We start from the raw sequence: 18,692 nt of genomic DNA, 5'->3' as shown, positions 1-18,692 counted from the left end.
TTTAATTTTGGGTTTAGGGTAACGATTTTGGGGATTTAATTTTGGGATTAGGGTTTCGATTCGATTTTAGGGGTTTTAATTTTTGTTTTTAATTTAGGGTAATGATTTTAGGGTAATGATTTTTACATGTTCTCCTTCTCTTCTCAGATGTCTTCTCGAGACCAAAACGGATCTGTCAACCAAAACCATTACACAAGGTTCATATCTTCACAAGGATTATCTCCTCCCGTCCCTTCTCGAGGGGTACGCTCTACTGGCTCTGCTCAAAGGCTACATTCTACCGCCTCTTCTCAAGGTACCTCACCGGTGCAAAATGATCTTCCTCCTCAGCAAAATGATCCTCCTCCTCAGCAATCAACGTCGTGTGTCAACGGTGCAAGTGCCTCTCAAGTGTTTTTCACTTTGGAAGAGTTACTTGCAAGTCCCGGGCGTGCTGGCTTACCAAAACTGGATCCTAAGCGACCTCCGGGTACTATTTGGTGAGAATGTTATGTATCTAACATATAGTTTATCTTTATGTTTTGTATTTTCAATGATCCTAATTCCTTTTATCTTATGTTTTGTAGGTTTGACCAGGATTCTTCGGTTGCTGCTACTGTCCGGGCCATTTTTGAAAGAGATTTCAAATCAGCTCATGCCAATTGGACCCAAACACCAGGTCCGGTTGTAAACCGGTGGTTTGAAACTTTTGCGGTAAGTTACAAATTGTTGTTGTGTTTAAATTACAGATTTTGTGTGTTTATCATTCGAATTTGGTTCTGATTCTGTTTCTGATTCATTTTATGTCTTTACAAGCAAACATATAATTGGGATGCGTCCATCAATGGAAGAGTTAGAGCTGAGTTTGAAAAGAAGTTGAAGACCCGGATGAGTGATCAAGTGTCTCGGTGGAAGGGTAAGTGGAGGAAGAAAGGTAATGACGCAATGCCGCGGTGGCTTGATCCTACTGTATGGGATGGCTTGGTCAACTTTTGGTGTGAACCAAAATCAGAAGCAAAGAGTATCAATAGCCGTAATGCTCGCTATAGTGATCCTGATGGCACCGGAATACATAAGCACCGTTCTGGTCAGACCTCTTTTAAAGCCCGAGCACGAAAGCTTGTAAGTATCTATGTTTAACACAAGTTCATTAATCATATCATATATACAATATAGTAATATAGTTGTTTGATTTCTCTGTTTTTAGTCTGAGAGTACTGGTGAGCCACTACCTGATTTCCTGCGAGTACTAGAAGATACTCATAGGAAACCTGATGGGTCGTTTGTTGATGGACTGTCTGAGAAGGTGTTCAATGAAGTGTCGTCAAAGATAGCTGAAGCTGAGTCTTCCCTAATATCAGCGGATAACATGGAGAGTAGTGCTTCTGGTGGGTTATCACTAATTGTGAAGAACCAAATTTATGCCGAGGTAAAACATGCTTCATTGTTTATGTTAATGTTTGTGTTTGTGTAAACACTTATGGTGTCTATATGTTTTGTTCGCAGGTTGCTCCAAAGAAAAAGAACCGGATATATGGTGTTGGTAACATGCAAGCAGAAGCATCTTCAGCTCAGATTGTTCAACCGCCTCCTCCTTCTGAAGATCCACTTGTTCTAGCTGCGAAGCTTGCTGCTGCCGAAGCTGTTCTTGCAACTCAGGCAACTCAACTACAGGCCAATGCACAAAAGATGCAAGAAAATTCAGAGAAGATGCATAGTTATGATGCATACTTTGATTATCTTGCATCTAAAGATCCAGAGTTTGCTGCTAGATTTCGCCGAGAAGATTCACCGGCCAGACCTGCCACCGGAGATGGAACCACTGGAGATGGAACCACCGGAGATGGAACCACCGGACAGTAAACACTGATGAACTTGTTTTGTAAACTTAGTACTTAGTACTCTTTATCCTCTCATATCTATTTTTTGTGTAGAACAAAATCGGTTATTATGTTTTGTTATTGTAAACTTAGTACTTCTAATTACAGCATTAATTTGCTTAAGTATAAGGTTAAATTATAATTCTAGGTTTAATTTTAATTACAGGTTTAATTTAATGAAGCTTACCAAAATGAAAATTCTAATTTTTTTTTACAATTTGCACCGTTATTATAATGTGCAACGGAAATTTTAATTGCAAAAGCATCGCAAATTTGCGAGGGATTTACTAGATCCAAAATTGCTAGGATGTTGCTAGAAAAATAGTTCCTCGCAAAATGCGTGGGATTTGCGAGGGACAACAATTCCTCGCAAAAGTTGCGAGGGAATTGCAATGTTGACCGATTTGCGAGGAACGGACTTTCCTCGCAAATTTCTCGCTTTTGTCGATTTGCGAGGGATTCGCGATATATTTGTCCATCGCAAAAGACGTGTTTTCTTGTAGTGTTAGGATTGAAATTTAGCAGTTATATTTACTTACAAAAACATTTTTGCCTTAATATTCTTTTTTGGTTTGGATTTTTTGGTTTGTGTTTGTCAAACCCAAACGAAAAACAATGGATCTGATGGTGGTGACGATGAGATCAAATGATGTTTGTGATTGGAGTCCTTGGGTTCATTAGATATTATGTACTTATGGTTTAGTTTCTTTTATTTAAAAAGAAATTAATTGAAATCATTGAACTCATTGGATCAGAGATGGTGTTGGTGATTGATGTTTCGAAGGCAAAGGAGTTGTGTTTCGACTTTTGAGTGGCAGAGATAATGTTGATGGTTAGAAGCAAGGATTATGGCCGAGAAAGCGAGGATAATGGTCGGGAGAGGAAGCAAAGGTTTTGATCGAAAGAAGAAAAAGGTTGTGATCGGTAGAAGAATGAAGGAGAAGCTATAAAAGACAAGAGCATAACAGTCATGTTCCATATCCTAAAAATGTCTAAAATCATAAAGCAGGAAAATAATTCCCAATTTACAAGTTTCTCCCATAAAACTCTAAATCAATAATTAATCCCAATGAAAGATCGAATTCCTATTTTCAAGAGGACTAGTGTAACGACATCTAACCCTTGACAATATGAGAAAAATCAGACATGAAAATCATACTCTACTAAAGAGTAAAACACAAGTAGATATTGAATTTTGAGCATCGACAATAACGAGAAATATAGAGAAACAAACACTTTATTGAATCAGGTCAATAATCTTGGCATGATAAACTTTCAATATCAACTATAATTTCGAAGAATATAACATTATAGATTCTGTTATATCATTGAAATACCGACCCATTTTTTTTTTATAATATGGTATCTAGTGATCCCATACTCACTAGCAACCTACCCCAATCTTCAATAACAGCGGATAACAAATATATCAACTCCAGTAATCAATAACCAGCAAATAAATAACATAACATCATTTCCAACAATAACCCAAAACATAACTAATAATGAAACCAATATTCCTAACATCCATTCTATACCACTAAGTTCAACTCGAGCATCCTAAGAAAGACAAAAAGCAAACAACCGAGCCTCTAGAACATCCTCCTCTTCATAGCCTTGATCCTACGATCACACTTTACATTTACATGCGCCACAACACAAAAGAGAGGCGTAAGTATTACCCGAAATACTTAGTGAGGTAATCTTTCCATCTTCTAGGTTTTACACACAAGCAATAAGATCTCTCATGCTACAAACAACAACAATAAAACAAACCAGGAAACATGCAAAAAGCAACACGACATAAATCGGTCCCTGCAGAAGGGTGTCAACCGACACCATATTGATGTCGACTGACACCGGCTCTACACTCCCAAAAACCTAACAGTGTCGACCGACACCTCCACATGGTGTCGACCGACGCTCGCCAAGTCCTTGGGCCGTCCTCGCGTTGGTGTCGACCGACATCGATGCAGAGCAGCGATTTCCTTCGAACAGAACCTGTGAATCTCGCCTCCAAGCTTCTCCTTTTTGTCCCACACGATCCTAGGAACGAATCTAAGCCTCAGGAGCTACGAAAAATTCACAAACAACCAAAGAAACAACCACACAACACACAAAATCACAGAAATAGAGATCCTAACTTAGATAAGCCATGGTCATGCACTCACCTTTGCCAATCAATGAGAAAATCGACAACCCACGATCAGAAAGCTCCACAACAAGCTCATTTCACTTCATTAGCCTAGATCTCACTCCCCAAGCACAAATATCACAAAAACAAGCAAGGAACCTCACAAGAACTCACTGAAAGGTTCTCTCTCTTTCTTCTTCTCTCTGTAACGAAACGGCTGAAGAAGAAGAAGAACTCGACTTTTCCAATTTATAGTCGAGTTTAGGGCTTCCTCTAACCAACCACGCAAACCGAAGAATTAAAATCGAACCGATTTGACCAACCGCGCACGGTGTTGACCGACACCACAAGAAGTGTCGATCGACACCCCTACCAAAAACCCAATTTTTGCTTCGCAGATGTTACAATCACAAGCCGCTTAACCTCTTTTGCAGCTTTAATATACTTACCAACCGATGGATCTTTCAAGAATCACATAAACATGATTGTTGTTCTTTCAGTTTTGCACAACATTCTTTTGAATGTGGGTTTTCGGTTGTTACTACCAACTTGCATATTTGAAGACCTGCCACAACACATGCTGCTCTCACTTCAGCCCCCCAAAATTGTTGTTTTGGTTAGAGCAAGAAACGACAGAGCGAAGGCCATGAACACTATTGTAATGAATTTCATGTCATGAAACCATAATGAATTCTTTCTATATAATTGTATTTCAATTTCTTATAGATGTTTGAGATTTTGATTATGGAATATGTTTACAGAGCGATGAAGTTATATAGGGGTATGGAGAGATGGAGTAATGTTTTGCAATAATCAAGTGAATTTTTTTTGGGTAAAAAGCAATTTTTTTTTTTTTTTAAAACTATGTGATAAAATAATTAATGAAAATGTCTATGATTATAATTTTTTTTAAAACAATGTCATTTTGTATTAATTATAAATATATGTATATACATATATAATTTAGATTTATTAGCGTCATATATATATTTTATATTTGTGTACATGCAAATGTATATAGATATTAAAAAGTATCTTTGAATATATTCAAACAGTATTTTTAAAGTAAATTATAAAATAATTTGAAAAATAAATAAAAAAATCTATGTCAAATTCTGTAAATTTATGTAAACCGGGGAACTAAGTTAGATTGAATAAAAGAAGATTAAAGGACTAATTTGGAGATAATTTAAATTTTTTAGATTTAATTTAAAGTTTTAACAGCAAAAAAGTTACCAATCATGTTTTTAGAACTTTATTTGTTTCTAACAGTTTTTGAAGTCTAACTGCTCACTTTTTGTTTATCGATGTACATTCGATTTTTAAAGTTACAAATGTGAGACTTTTTTAGACTGTAGAAAAAAATAAAATAAAATTATGTGTTTTTTTCTAATTTTATTCCCCATAGGTGTATAATTTAACATTAACTTTTTTTTGTTATTTTGATATCCATTTTTCATAACTATATTGTATTAGTGACCATCATAAGGATCAATAGCTAATTTGCCCTCCTTTTCCAAAAGGTAATCAAATATGCCCTCTATGGAAAATAAGAATTTTTGACAATTATTTTTAAAAAGAAAAAATTAACAAAATATCAAAAAACCAAAGAAATTTTAAAAATTTACATAACCCAACCATGGGATCCGTAAACCCGACCCATCCACCCAGGATCCAACGGATCCAACACATTTTTACCCTAATAATAGTAGGGTAAAACCGTAGAAAGAAAAGAGAAGAAGTCTCGCCGCTGTGTAGAGAAACTCTCGCCGCCGATTCAGAAGAGTAGCTCCGGCGAGTCACCACCTGTTTAACAACGCCGCCATTCTCTCCTCCTCCGTCGCGAATCCTTGAATCGTTCAAGTGTTTGTTAACGGCGCCGTTAGCTAAATCTCAAATCACCGCCGTAGGAACTGCCGTCGAAGTCCATACACGCCGCCATAGTAACTGCTGTCGCCGGAGTGATTTTAAGTGACGAATTACTTGCATGTTTCAATTGGAATTGAGTTGGAGAGTTTAGTTAGAAACTTGTAAACAATAAACGATCCAATTTGAAGACTTTATAACCGGATTTTGTGATTTTGTTGTGATGCAAGGGAAAATGGTATCCAAAAGAAAGGGTCCTGTAAAGCTAGTTAGTCCACCATCTTCAATTGAGAGTGACAGTGAGACAATTCTCCCTAAGCAACCGATTGGTGAGGAAGATGATAAGCGTTGTGATGAAGAGAACCTTGAAGAAGGTGTAGAAGAGGAAAATCTTGGTAGTAAAGAAGACGAAGAAGACGGAAACCAGGAATCTCAGGTATGATTTTTTTGAAATGGAGATGAAAATTGAATTAGAACAAGTTAGATTTTTGTGTAACGTTTGGGACAACTTGTATAACTTATTAAATAGAATTTTGTGTATGAATTTTCAGGAATTTGAAGCGGAAAATCGTGGTAGTGAAGAAGAGGAACACATTAATCAAGAGGGAGAAGAGGGAAATAAGGAATCTGAGGTATGATATGTTTGAAATTGACTTGAAAACTGATTTAGAACTTATAGTACAACTTTAAATGTTTAGGGTTTGATGGTATTGTTAGAAATCCGTTAAGGTGATGATATTTGTGTTTGCAATTTGAAATTTTGATTTGGGACAACTAGTATAACTCGTCCAACTAAAAAGTAATGTTAAGTATGTGTATGAATTTTCAGGAAAGTGATGATGATGAGCAACCAATGGAGCCAGTGGGGATGTTCTTTGCTCCAAGTGAATACTGTAAGAGTATTAGGGTAGGGTTGCGGTGTCGGCTGAAGGATACGTTGGATTTTATGAAACCATTTGATGAAGTGCAATGGTTTGAGGATCATTCACAGTTTAGGCATGTATTCCACATGCCTAGACAAGGAAACCACATGTCTCAAGGCTTCTTGATGCTCTTGCTTCACACTGCCAAAACGGAGATTGATAGTGAATGCTGGTTTGTGGTTAATGGAGTGCCGATTAGGTACTCCATTAGAGAGCATGCACTATTAACCAAATTTGATTGCAGTGAGTACCCCGAGGGTTATGATCCAAGTGAGACTGTCTCTGATAAAGATTTAAAGTGGGCGAAAAGGGTTTTTGGTAAGGCTGCTGTTAAAGATTTGGTTGTCGCGTGTAGTAGAAGAAGATGTTGTTGATGCGGGTGTTAGTTTTATTGATCCGGTTGTTTATATGTGGAGAGCTCACCTAATTGGAGAGAGGAAGAAGATATTCTGAGGAGAATGTGTCTCCAATGGCATATGAGGAGAATGTGTTTGCTGGTCCAAGTGGAGGTGACACATCCCAAGATATGGTTGTTTACGGTGGAGATACTACAATGGGTATGTTGTTTCTTTACTTTTAAAGGTTTTCAATTTGTTTGTCTTGTGGTGGTTATAATTAGCCTTTCAAATTAGGGACTGCTGTTGAGGAGGAGACGGCAGAGACTGAGGCTGTTAAAGAAGATGTGCATAACAAGAAGAAGAAGGCCAAGAAGAGTAAAGGGACGTGTAGCGAGAAGAAGAAAGAGAAGAAGAAGAAAAGAGATGAGGATGACGATGAGGATGACAAACCAGCTAAAAAGCGTGAAGTAGTCCCATCAATATGGACCCAACCTCCTTATACCGCTGAGGCGAAGCGAGGGAGAAAGAAGAAGTGAAAACTTATTGCTTGTGTGTGCTTTTGGTCAAACTCATATAACTCTTAGTCTATTTGTTTATGTTTCTGACTAGGATAATGGAAGTGTGTTGTTTTGGGATTTAAGGTTGCTATTGATCCAGGTTTTTGTTTATGGACTCCATAAATCTGGTTCTAAACAAATTGTAAACATGTACAACTTGTTCTAATCAGGTACAACTGTATTGGAAACAGGTACAACTATGCTCTAAACAGGTACAACTATGTTTCCAGAAACCCTAGATCTACTTTCCAAAAATAGAATTCCATGAAATTAGCTTATGCTCAGTGGAGAAATTGACTCGAAATCAGTTGCAACGGTGGAATTGCACTTGAAATCGGCGGCAGTGGTTGTGTGTCTCGACGGAACTGGAGAGAGAACGAGAGCTGAGAAGAAGAAAAAGTTCAAAAGAAACAACAAAGGAAATAGAAAGAAAAAGAGAAACTTAAAGGAAAGTTGGGTTTGAGTTTTAATATAATTATATTATTTTCAGGATTGCGGCGCACGTGGTCACAAAAGACGGCGCACGTGAGATTTCTACTAGGATTTGTGTATATAGTTATCCCCTAGTTATTCAGTTGGACGTATGTACTCATAGTTGTACTTTCCAGGATTTTGTAAATTTTGTAGTTGGACGTTGGGTTAAATAAATGCGATGTAGTTGGACAGTTGATTTTCTAATATTAATTACTATGTTAGAGGTTTTAATCATTTAGTAATCATGACATCATAGTTTTCACCAGTTCCATACATTGATGGACATAATTTAGAGTAACTATACACTATGTTATTAGAAGTGTTTTATGTATCTCATATATATATATATATATATATATATATTTTTCCTGATTAACTCCAATATAGTAAATCCAATAAAAATTTCTCTGTAATTTTATAAATTACCATGTTTTATAATTAAACATATATAATTTAATAAATACTTTAAATTATATATAATTCATTGTAAATTTTGACATAGTTATACCTAATTATACGTAGTTATACCTGCTGGTTCCACTCCTTAAAAATTCATCGGACCTGTTCATAAAATAGTTGCGATTGTTGGGAAATCAACACAACACAACACAACACAACATGCAAGTAGTCTTTCGTCCTAAAACTACAAAATACAACACAACAATAGTCTTACGTCTTAAAAATCCAAATACGAACACAACAATAGTCATCCCAATAGTCTTATGTCTCATGTCCAGGACTGTCAAGCTGCAAGAATCTATCCAAGTCTACCCCAGGCTGGTACTTGTTCCTCCGTTTTCGACGACTTTCTCCTGTGGATGGAAACCGGGTTTCTTGATTTCTTCCCGGTTTTGATGTGTACTTCGGCGGCAAGACGCATCTTTCTTTTATTTCATCCGGAATACTCCAAGTTGAAACATACGGGACAAGTAAAATGGTTCTGCAGTATGCCACGACCCACGAGTTAAGCCAGTAGTAATGCAAACATAGGTCATGCATTGCGATGCTCGATGTTCTCCTTGTATTTCCCACAAAGTTTCCGGCCGCGACAATTGCATGGATACAAGGATATTTGTCTATATCAAAACATTTGCAAGAACAACTTTTGCTCTTCAAGTTAACGTAAAAAGTCTTATCATCGGATCCGGTAACATTGTATTCAAGTTCGTAGCTATTAAGCTCGAATACCACCAAAGGTCTTGCTTTCGGGCATAGCTTATGAATGACGTTCTCTACAAAAGGCACCAATTTCTTTTTGGGTCCTGCTTCACATGCGTCTTTTCTATGGACGTTAAACCATTCAAAATAAATTTCCAATACTGCATCAATCATAGGTAATAGGTAATACTTCCTTGCAGTTTAAACGTATTGTTAAGTGATTCACACGCATTGCTTGTGTCTATGTTGTACTTCTCTCCCTTGAAATAGCATCTTGCCCATTTATCCACAGTTGCTTTTCATCGCCTCCATAATCAATTTGTATGTTGCTTTTCATCGCCTCATGTAATTACAATTACAATCGTGTTACTAAAAAAACACTTACAAAATGGCTACCATAGTTATACCACTTGTACCATTTGTACCACTATGTCTCAGTTACACCATTTGTACCAGTTATCCTTTCTCCTACAATTTCTGGGTTTTTCAAAATCGGATTTCACCATTTCCTTGATTCAACACGATTTAACAGCCCTAATTTCATAATGCAACTAATTTTTGTTATTACCAATCGACTGTGTGCTATCCAAACACTAAAATTCGCAAAAAAAAAACTACAATTCAAAAATACAATATTCGATTCACTTTTATTACTGGACCAGAGCTGAATCGGACGGAGATAGAAAAGCTTTAGGTGGAGACAAAACGGAACGAGAACCAGAATGTATTAAACAAAAAAAACTAGTGCTCAATATTCTCTTTCACCTCTCGCCGGATTGTTTTTCTACACAAAACAGAGGAAAGAAGAAGCAGATACGGTAATAACGGAGGAAATTAAATTTCTCCAACAACTGTTTCTTTTCTGTTGGTTTTTATTGTTTTTTAATTTTATTTTTTTCTAATTCAAATCAGTAAGGATAGAGTGGTAATCAACCATTGTTTTGGGCACAACAGATTAAATTGGGCATGTGAGAAAAAAATTTCCCTTTTGAAGGGCAAATTAGGTTGGCGTCCCCATCATAAACCATTATCAATTACATTTGAGTGATGGTTGTTCGATCTACAAACCTAACCATATATTTATATGGATTAATTATTTTTTATTTGTTGTTAATGAATTTTACTATTTCTTTAAACTTTTATTTTAAATAAAATTTATTATGTTGACACATAAATTGATTTTTAGCACAAAATTTATTTATAAAATATGTAATAAATAAAACAGTCACAGTTTCTATACTTTTTTATTACCAATCGTATTTTAACAGTTAACGATTAATGATAATTTATACAGTTAAAGTTTCTACAACAAAAGTTTATGCAGTGAAAGGGACAACCAAAAGTAATTGTTGTTACTGATTGGTCCCTAAGAATATGGGTCGTGAAAGCGAACTGAAAAAGTGCAATTTTTTTCCCTTGCTCATATCAACAAAAATATTGAGTTTTAATGCTTATCTCTTAGTTATTAGAGACAAATACTAAAATCTTCATATTTTCTTAAAAATGTTAACTCTATTGAAAAGGAATAATAACAGCCTTACAAATCACAGCCACAATAATGAACAACATCATCTGATTCATCCTAATATATTGGTATTAGGACATGCCTTATATGAAACTCAAAATCTAGTAAAGCGGTATCTCTACCTATTAACAAACTGAAGAATGAAAAATAGTGAATTCTTAAGGTGACTAGGTTTACGAAATCCTGACCCTTGTTGATATCAATCAACATGAGCTATCTAAAATGATCAACAAACCTCAATCAACATGAGCTATCTCTAGAAAGTGATCTTAAAGACTTACTAATCCACTCTCATGACAGAAGTAATCAAGTTTAGTAACATCCTAACCCAACTCTCATTGGTGAAACCATACTAAACATGCTTTAAAGATCCAGATCATTATTTGTCAAAAACCACCCTAGACAACTAATATTTTAGGCTAGGCACAGTAATCTCCAGTATTAGCTTTATCTAACAACCTAAACATTGGTATGATGCAAGGAAGCTTAAGATTTGTTCTTAACCTCTCAGTCTAAGAACAACATAGAGGACACCTAATCTCGAAGAGATCTATAAACAAACAAGCTTGATCAATCTAAACAACCATAATCCTAAACCAACCTAATCCATCTCTAGAACCCTAGCTCACGACTTAGATGAACAGATCATGATGATGATGAAATAATCAAACCCAGAAAATGATGAAACTAACATGATGAGAAAGATAAAAGAGAAATCTTTAATTTAATACAAAATATCAAACCCAGATTCTCAACACACATAAAGTTATGAAGATTACAAACTAAGAAAATTCTGGGAAAAGCAAGAACAAAAGTGGCTAATGATGCAGAAAAAAAAACCCAAAAGGGGTAAAAACTAGGTTTGAGGTGGCACTAGATATTATTCTATGCCTATTCTGACTTGTGGGCAGCCATAGAGTACAAAGAGTATTTATAGGATAAGAGGGAAGCCCTAGATTAGCTAACAGACAAAACACCTAGGCGTTTGGGTGTGCTTGACCATGTGTTCGGTCAAGTGCATGGTCGAGTGCCTTCTTCTTCTATTTCTCCACTGGTCGAGTCCATCTTCTCACATGGTCTAGTGTGGTGGTCGAATCGCCTCTGAACCTTGGTTTTCTTCTGTTCCAACCTTTGCCTGCTTCACTAGTTGCAGTCTATGCCTCTTCAGCTCATTTACATGCTTCGTGGGGTCCAAATCACTTGTTTATGCATGAAACAATGCAAATCCTACTCTAATGCACAAACATAGCTTAAAATACAAAATAATGACAAAACTAGCTAGTAAATTATGCAAAAGATGTAAATAAATTATGGTGAAACATGGTGAAATATATGCATATCAACCATGAACTTCTAAATCGATCAAGGATTTTCAAATCCAGATTTGGGATCTAGGAGATCAAATTACAAAATCAAAGATGGTGGAATACCACTATGGACTAGTCATACATACAGAAGTCGTCTTATGCCTATATCGAATATTGACATCTCGGTTCCATGTTCAAAGAGATGAAAAACTCTCTACATCGGTGCTATTATTCTCTTCCCTTTGCTGCTTATTTCTTTTTGTATTTGGAAGACGTGGTTGAAAATCAAAACTAGATATCTTAATCTTGAATTTGATGATGTGATTACACTTCCCCAATCCAACCAAATTGTTGCTCCCATTAAATATTATATTTTTTGTGATGGAATTATGGCCGCACCAATTTGGCTCCTGTTGCATTGAGATGTCGAGTTATTATATGGTTCTGGTTAAATATTAGAGACAATATTTGATTGGTATTGAGAAAATTTGGTAGATGAGAAATGCATTGGTTATTATTAGATGGAAACCTATTACCAAGAGAGGATCGGGTACTTGATACAATAAAAATATATGTGGTATTGTTGAAGAAAATTACAAAGACGTCGAAATATTTTAGAAAGACCATGTTACGAAAGTTTTGGTGCCACTATGTCTAATATGAAGTTGGAAAATAATGGTACAATAATTCAGTATATGTATTTGTAATAACTCTTTCATTTTAATGAAATTTGTTTTTGCCGGAAAAAACCGTGATCATTATGACTAATGCTAATACAAAACAATACAAAAAAAATTATCAAATATCAATAAAGCAAAACAGATTATCTAGGTCAATACTATGATTTTTATTTACCTGTCAAAATGTAACCAGAAAATTTATTAGATAAACAATAATTGTTGATTATGAATAGATAAAACACAAAAGGGAAGCGTCCTCCTATGTAACTAGGGTTTTAATGGAGAGTCTCACCCAATGGAGATGGTATTATTATGTAACTAGGGTTTTTACTTGGCTATCACTATTGACACATAAGAAGGAGATAAGCGATTCCAAGGAAATGACATGCAAATACGATTCAAACCAGCCGATCCTTATCCTGGACCTGATTAGATTGATCTTGGAGCGCTTGAGCTTTGTCAATTTTCATTGAGCCAGTTGCATTTCTTCAGGATGGTACTTGGCTTCGAAGTCATGCATCAGTGTAAAAAATCCAACAACTCCATGGATCATCCTCTTTCCAAACGAACATGTGGAAACCAACAACGATTCATGTAAGTTGTACGATCCTCACGAAAAGAAAACTTACATAGTAAGAGATCTCGGGTTTGATTTATCTAGGAGTCGTTGTTTGGCCATTTCTGGTAGTTTGTTCCTTATGCTAGACCATAGATTTGAGTTTCATCTTTTGAATCTGTTTACTCGTGTGAGGATCCCTCTTCCATCTCTAGAACCAACCGATGTCAGCGATATTGGAATATGCAATGCGGTTTTGTGGGTAGATGAAGAAAGCAAAGATTACTTGGTTGTTTGGAATATTGGTAGCCTTTTTGCATATCACAAGAAAGGAGATAACGACAGCAATAGCTGGAAAGCGTTTCAACCTTTAAAGAATCGAGGCTGCATCGATATGGTGTTTAAAGAAGGGAAGCTTTACCTTCTTAGTGTTACTCGAAGGATAACTGTTCTCGATTTCTCCGGTAGTGATTCTCCAGTGGAATGTGCAACATTTCGATTTATGCGGTATGATGATTATCCCCTCCTTGGAAAGTGTCATTACAAGCTCGCTGTGACTTTGTCTGGAGAAGTTTTGATTATTGTTGATCAGGTGAAACGATATCCTACGACGACCGTCTACAAGATGGATCCCAAATCGTCAAAATGGCAAATGATCAAAGTCTCTAAAGAGAGAAACATTGATTTTAGATCTTGGATTGATGGTGAAAGGAAAGTTATGAAAAATTGCATCTATTTTAGTAACGATCAATTTCGTAGATACAAGTGATTAGTCTATGCTATGATTATTACAATAACGGTATTCGCATCTACCATATGCGAAGCGGTATTGTGGTCCAAGTGTTTGAATATCTTACTGCTTCCTCGACAATACTTTTTAAGGATGCTCGTTTGTTTTTGCCTAATTTTGGTGTAAAAGGGTTGCTTTAAGACTATCAAGTTGTGTAGAGGGCATTTCACTTCCACTCATGTCACGACTTCAGTTCAAAAATGACAACAGTCTTTAGTTTACAAATGACTCAGAAGTATGGTTGGAGATGGTGCTTATCTTCCTATTTGTCATAGTTTCTTTTATATGTTGTCGAACAAGAGTGTTGTTAGTACGAATAATAAGTGTAATATTTCATTATCTAACGTTTTCTCAACGTTCCATGTTTAAATTATGGATTATATCATTTACAATTATGGATTATACATGTTTGTTCGAGATGTGTTTAGTATCATCAACATATCATGAAGTTGATTTAGAGCATTTTCAAGGCAATTAGGCAAATATAAATTAATGTCAATAAGATGAAGAAAGAGTAATATATATTAATAATCCTGAGTTTCAAGGTTCTTGATCAAGACAAGAGTAAAAACAATGATGCAAGAGAGTTGAAGGGTACACTCATAATTTGATCTACATTCACTTGACGAAGTAAGGAAGGTCAAGAACGTAAAGAAGGAAGTAAGCCCAAGTCACCCCAGAGATCCCACCAAAGAAGAACCCTCCTGTGAACTTAGCCCATCCCTCAGCCGTTTGAAGCTGGTCAGGCTGCTTCTTCCGCCCAGTCAAAGTCAAACTCGGTGCGATCGACGGCTCTCCTTCCTTGAAAGAAGAGATTCCGTAAATGGTGAGGCACATGCTGAGGATGATGACAAGCCCAGCCGCGGCTAAAGAGCCGGCCTGACCAGCGTAAACAGTGTTCCTTAATGGACCAGCCTTGACGAATGGACCCACTAAGAAGAAACCATGGGCTAGACCCACTTCGACACCACGGAGGAGCGGGTTGACAGCAGTGCGGTAGCCAGGGAGGTTGGAAAGGTACCACGCGATCAAGGGACTAGATGTCACGGGAGTTTCCAAGCTTCCGATGAACGGATCACCATTGATTGGTTGAACCACTTGGAACGTTGGCTGCCAATTTGTATACTAATTGTTAGACCACTATACATAAATCACTATTGCATATGTTATTCTTTTTAACTCCTACAAGTGCCATTCTATAGAATCATCAAAGACTTTTATAGATAATAACGAAACATAAACTAGAATATGGCCAATCTACGAAACTAGTGGTACTATTGTATGTCACATGATGAGTTAATTTATACTTTGTGTCCGATGATTAATAAAAATATACCTTGTCGGATTTAACAGCTCGGACGGTGAAGGAAGAGACTCTTTTGGTTGGAGAAACACCAAAAGGAGCGCCGGAGATTCCCTTGGGAACGGCGAGGCGCTTCGCTAGAGAAGTGGAGGAGAAGTTGCTCCTTAGCTGACTGGCCATTGGAGATGCACTCGCTGCCATTGGTTTGTTCTTAGTTGTGTTCTTCTTTTTATGAAAATAAAATAAAATCGAGTGTGAGATCAGTATGTGATGAAGAAATAAAGCAATCTACGAAACTTGAGATTGCGTTTGCTGATGTGGCAGGACAGAGGATCTGGTTCTTGAGATTGTTGTGGCTCTTAAGCGTATATGTGTTTGATGTATCTGAGTCTCATTGGATGTTATCTTATCCACTTCGCCCCCAGCATTTTTTTTTTTAAATTAACTATTTTATAATATCTTTGTGAAAAATATGTCTTTAATTAATATAACCCTTAAGAGTATTATACTGTACAAGATAACTATATTATAACCCGCCGTATAAGTTTTTTTTTGTTTTTTAATGTACTATTTTAATACTAATTTTGCTAATGTACTTTTTTGTTAATTTTAATGATTTAGTATATAATTCGTGGTATACAACACAATAACGTTTTTTAATGCAATCTTAATTAAATCAGTTTGATTCGATATATGGTGTTCTTAAAATAGTAAAATAAGGATGTAACCTGTATCGAAGTATCATATTAATGATATTTTATTTTTTAGTATCATCAATTCAATCATGTAATATCATATAACCCGTCATGTAATATAACTCGTTTGTATTATTTTGAAAATTTAATATGTTTAAATATTTATTATTTTAAACTTTTTATTAAGTTTAGATATATCAGTTATAAATTATAAACTTCTTAAACTTCTATAATTTACTAAATACGGTAAATTTACGATATATTTATGTTGAACACACACTTTTTATATTAATTGAGTAATATATGTTCGTTTAAAAAAATTTAAATCACAATATATGCAGGAAAAATATATATTATATCAACTTTATGTATTATATGATGATTCACTACATTTAAATTTTAAAATAAAAAAGATGATAGGAGAATAATTTTTTTTTGTATGGAATAAATCTTCTAAATATTTATATTAATTATAGAATATTATATGTATGGATATTTAAAATATTTTGATTTTGTTTGGTTATAAGGATAGTAGAGAGAATTAACTAAACTTATTTGGATATGAATATAAAAATTAAATGACATTAAATGTAAAAACTTTCCAAAACTGATTTTTGAGCAAAAACTGCTGCAAAAATATTAATATAGATTTTAACATTAAGTTTTAAATAACCTTATTTAAAACTAAATAATATATCAAAAAAAAACTTTTTTTGGTACTCAAATATAAGGCCATTGGAGATTCTTTTTTTTTTTGTCGGCAATATAACATTACATTCCACAAAAGTCGATTTACATGGTTCCATGATATTACAAAGCCTGGTTGTTGTATTCGAGCTTGCTTTGCTAGGCCATCAGCTACATCATTTATAGATCGTGGGATTTTAACAAAATGTATAGCTTCATATAAACGAGTGATGTTCTCAATATCCCTTAAAAGGGTCGACAAGGTAGTTTGAGCAGCCTGGTGATGTCGATGATTAATCTGATGATATAAGGTCTCCGCATCATCACAAAAGGTAACCTTGGTATATCCCAACCTGTTAATATGAAGAACCGCCATTCTTAATGCTTCAGCTTCAACTTCTAGAGGTGCACTCATAGGGCTAATGGACGCCCTGCCTCTGAGAATAATTTGTGCATTTCTGTTGTATAAAACCCAGCCAATTCCTGCACAATCATTAGGAGAGTTCCATGACCCATCAACAAAACAACAGTAATCCTTGGCTTTCTGAGTAATGGATCTAATTGATGTGTTTGTTGCACAGGACTGATGCTTCCTCTGTCCCTAGCCTAGTTTGTGATTAATTGATTGATTACTCGGATGATGATGTTGATGATGTCTTTGTATTCAGGATTTGGATTTGCCACCGATTATGGAGGAAGATGAAATCAAATCGGTTCCGGTTAACGAAGAGAGAGCTATTGTTCTTTATAAGCCTCTCCAGCAATATCATCATCAACCTCCTCACCTTTTTGTTGATACTGACTTGGTTTCAGGGCTTAAAAATAGATTTTTGCATGATGCAGTGGTAACTGATGATCTATTATGTGATGATGATGAAGACGAAAAAAACAAGCAGCAGGCGGTTGTTTGCTGGGACTCATTCCAGTTCCAGTCCTTTGAGGAACCGCCTGCGACAGAGATCACTGAGTTAGATGGTGAGGATGAGTTGATGGAAGAAGCATCGCTGCCACAGCAGCAGCCGCAGCTGGTGGGAGGGTTGCATCAGTGGCAGCAGTAGCAGCAACAACTTCATTGTATGGTACCACAACTTCCCCAGACCAACTCTACTCCTATCTCTTGGTACCGATGACTTAATAGTAAATGTAGAACTAGTCTTTTTCATTGGTAATTCTGTCAGTGTATATCTTCTTCCTCTCTTGCTAGACTATCAATGTGAGTTATTTGTTGGATTGAATCTAAGAGCACAAAGTGATGTGTCTGGTTCATGATTTCCTTTTAAGAAAGAACCTTTTTGTTAAAAAAAAAAAAAAAAAAAAGGCCATTGGAGATTCAACCGCTTATAATTTGGTTACCAATAAAAAAATGAATGACTCAAAAAAAAAATTAATGCCTCAAATAAATAAATAGTTTGAAATAGGCTTGGGCATAAAAACCGTACCCGAATACCCAACCCGGAACCCGACCCGAATAACCGGGTTCGGGTTGGGTATGGATTTTCCTATAAAACTCTATTGGGTTCTATTTTCTAATACTCGTGGGTACGGGTTAGGATCGGGTAATACCCAGTACCCGTTTGGGTACCCATTAAACCCGAACATATAAACATATTTATAATATTTATCATTAATATAATGCAATTACCCCAAAATTATAATTATAATTTTGAATATTTCATTTAGTTTTATACCTAAATATCAAAAATAATCAAAATATCTAAAATATTTTGTTATGTAAGTCAAAATTTAACTAAATTTATTTAAATTTAATTATATTTTTTCGGGTACCCGGTAGTTCGGGTACTAATCGGGTTCTAAAATTTGTAACCCAAACCGACCCGAA

General features: G+C 35.7%; 2 protein-coding genes and 1 pseudogene across 2 annotated transcripts; 2 read left to right on the top strand and 1 right to left on the bottom strand.

The window, feature by feature from the left end:
* Positions 13,100-14,146, top strand: LOC104720446 (annotated as a pseudogene).
* Positions 14,674-15,793, bottom strand: LOC104719182 (photosystem I reaction center subunit XI, chloroplastic-like). The gene is made up of 2 exons (XM_010437043.2): positions 15,504-15,793; positions 14,674-15,277 (listed from the first exon to the last, which is right to left on the bottom strand). The coding sequence occupies exons 1-2, from the start codon at positions 15,669-15,671 to the stop codon at positions 14,786-14,788; spliced, it is 660 nt and encodes a 219-aa protein (XP_010435345.1). The 5' UTR covers positions 15,672-15,793; the 3' UTR covers positions 14,674-14,785.
* LOC104719181 lies at positions 16,919-18,121 on the top strand. Its single transcript, XM_010437042.1, has one exon. It carries the CDS (start codon positions 17,542-17,544, stop codon positions 17,908-17,910), a length of 369 nt encoding a protein of 122 aa, XP_010435344.1. The 5' UTR covers positions 16,919-17,541; the 3' UTR covers positions 17,911-18,121.

Source organism: Camelina sativa, chromosome 10 (genome assembly GCF_000633955.1).
Source record: "Camelina sativa cultivar DH55 chromosome 10, Cs, whole genome shotgun sequence".
Taxonomy (NCBI): domain Eukaryota; kingdom Viridiplantae; phylum Streptophyta; class Magnoliopsida; order Brassicales; family Brassicaceae; genus Camelina; species Camelina sativa.
Note: the sequence above shows the minus strand (reverse complement) of the source record. Positions and strands in the feature narration are given on the sequence as shown.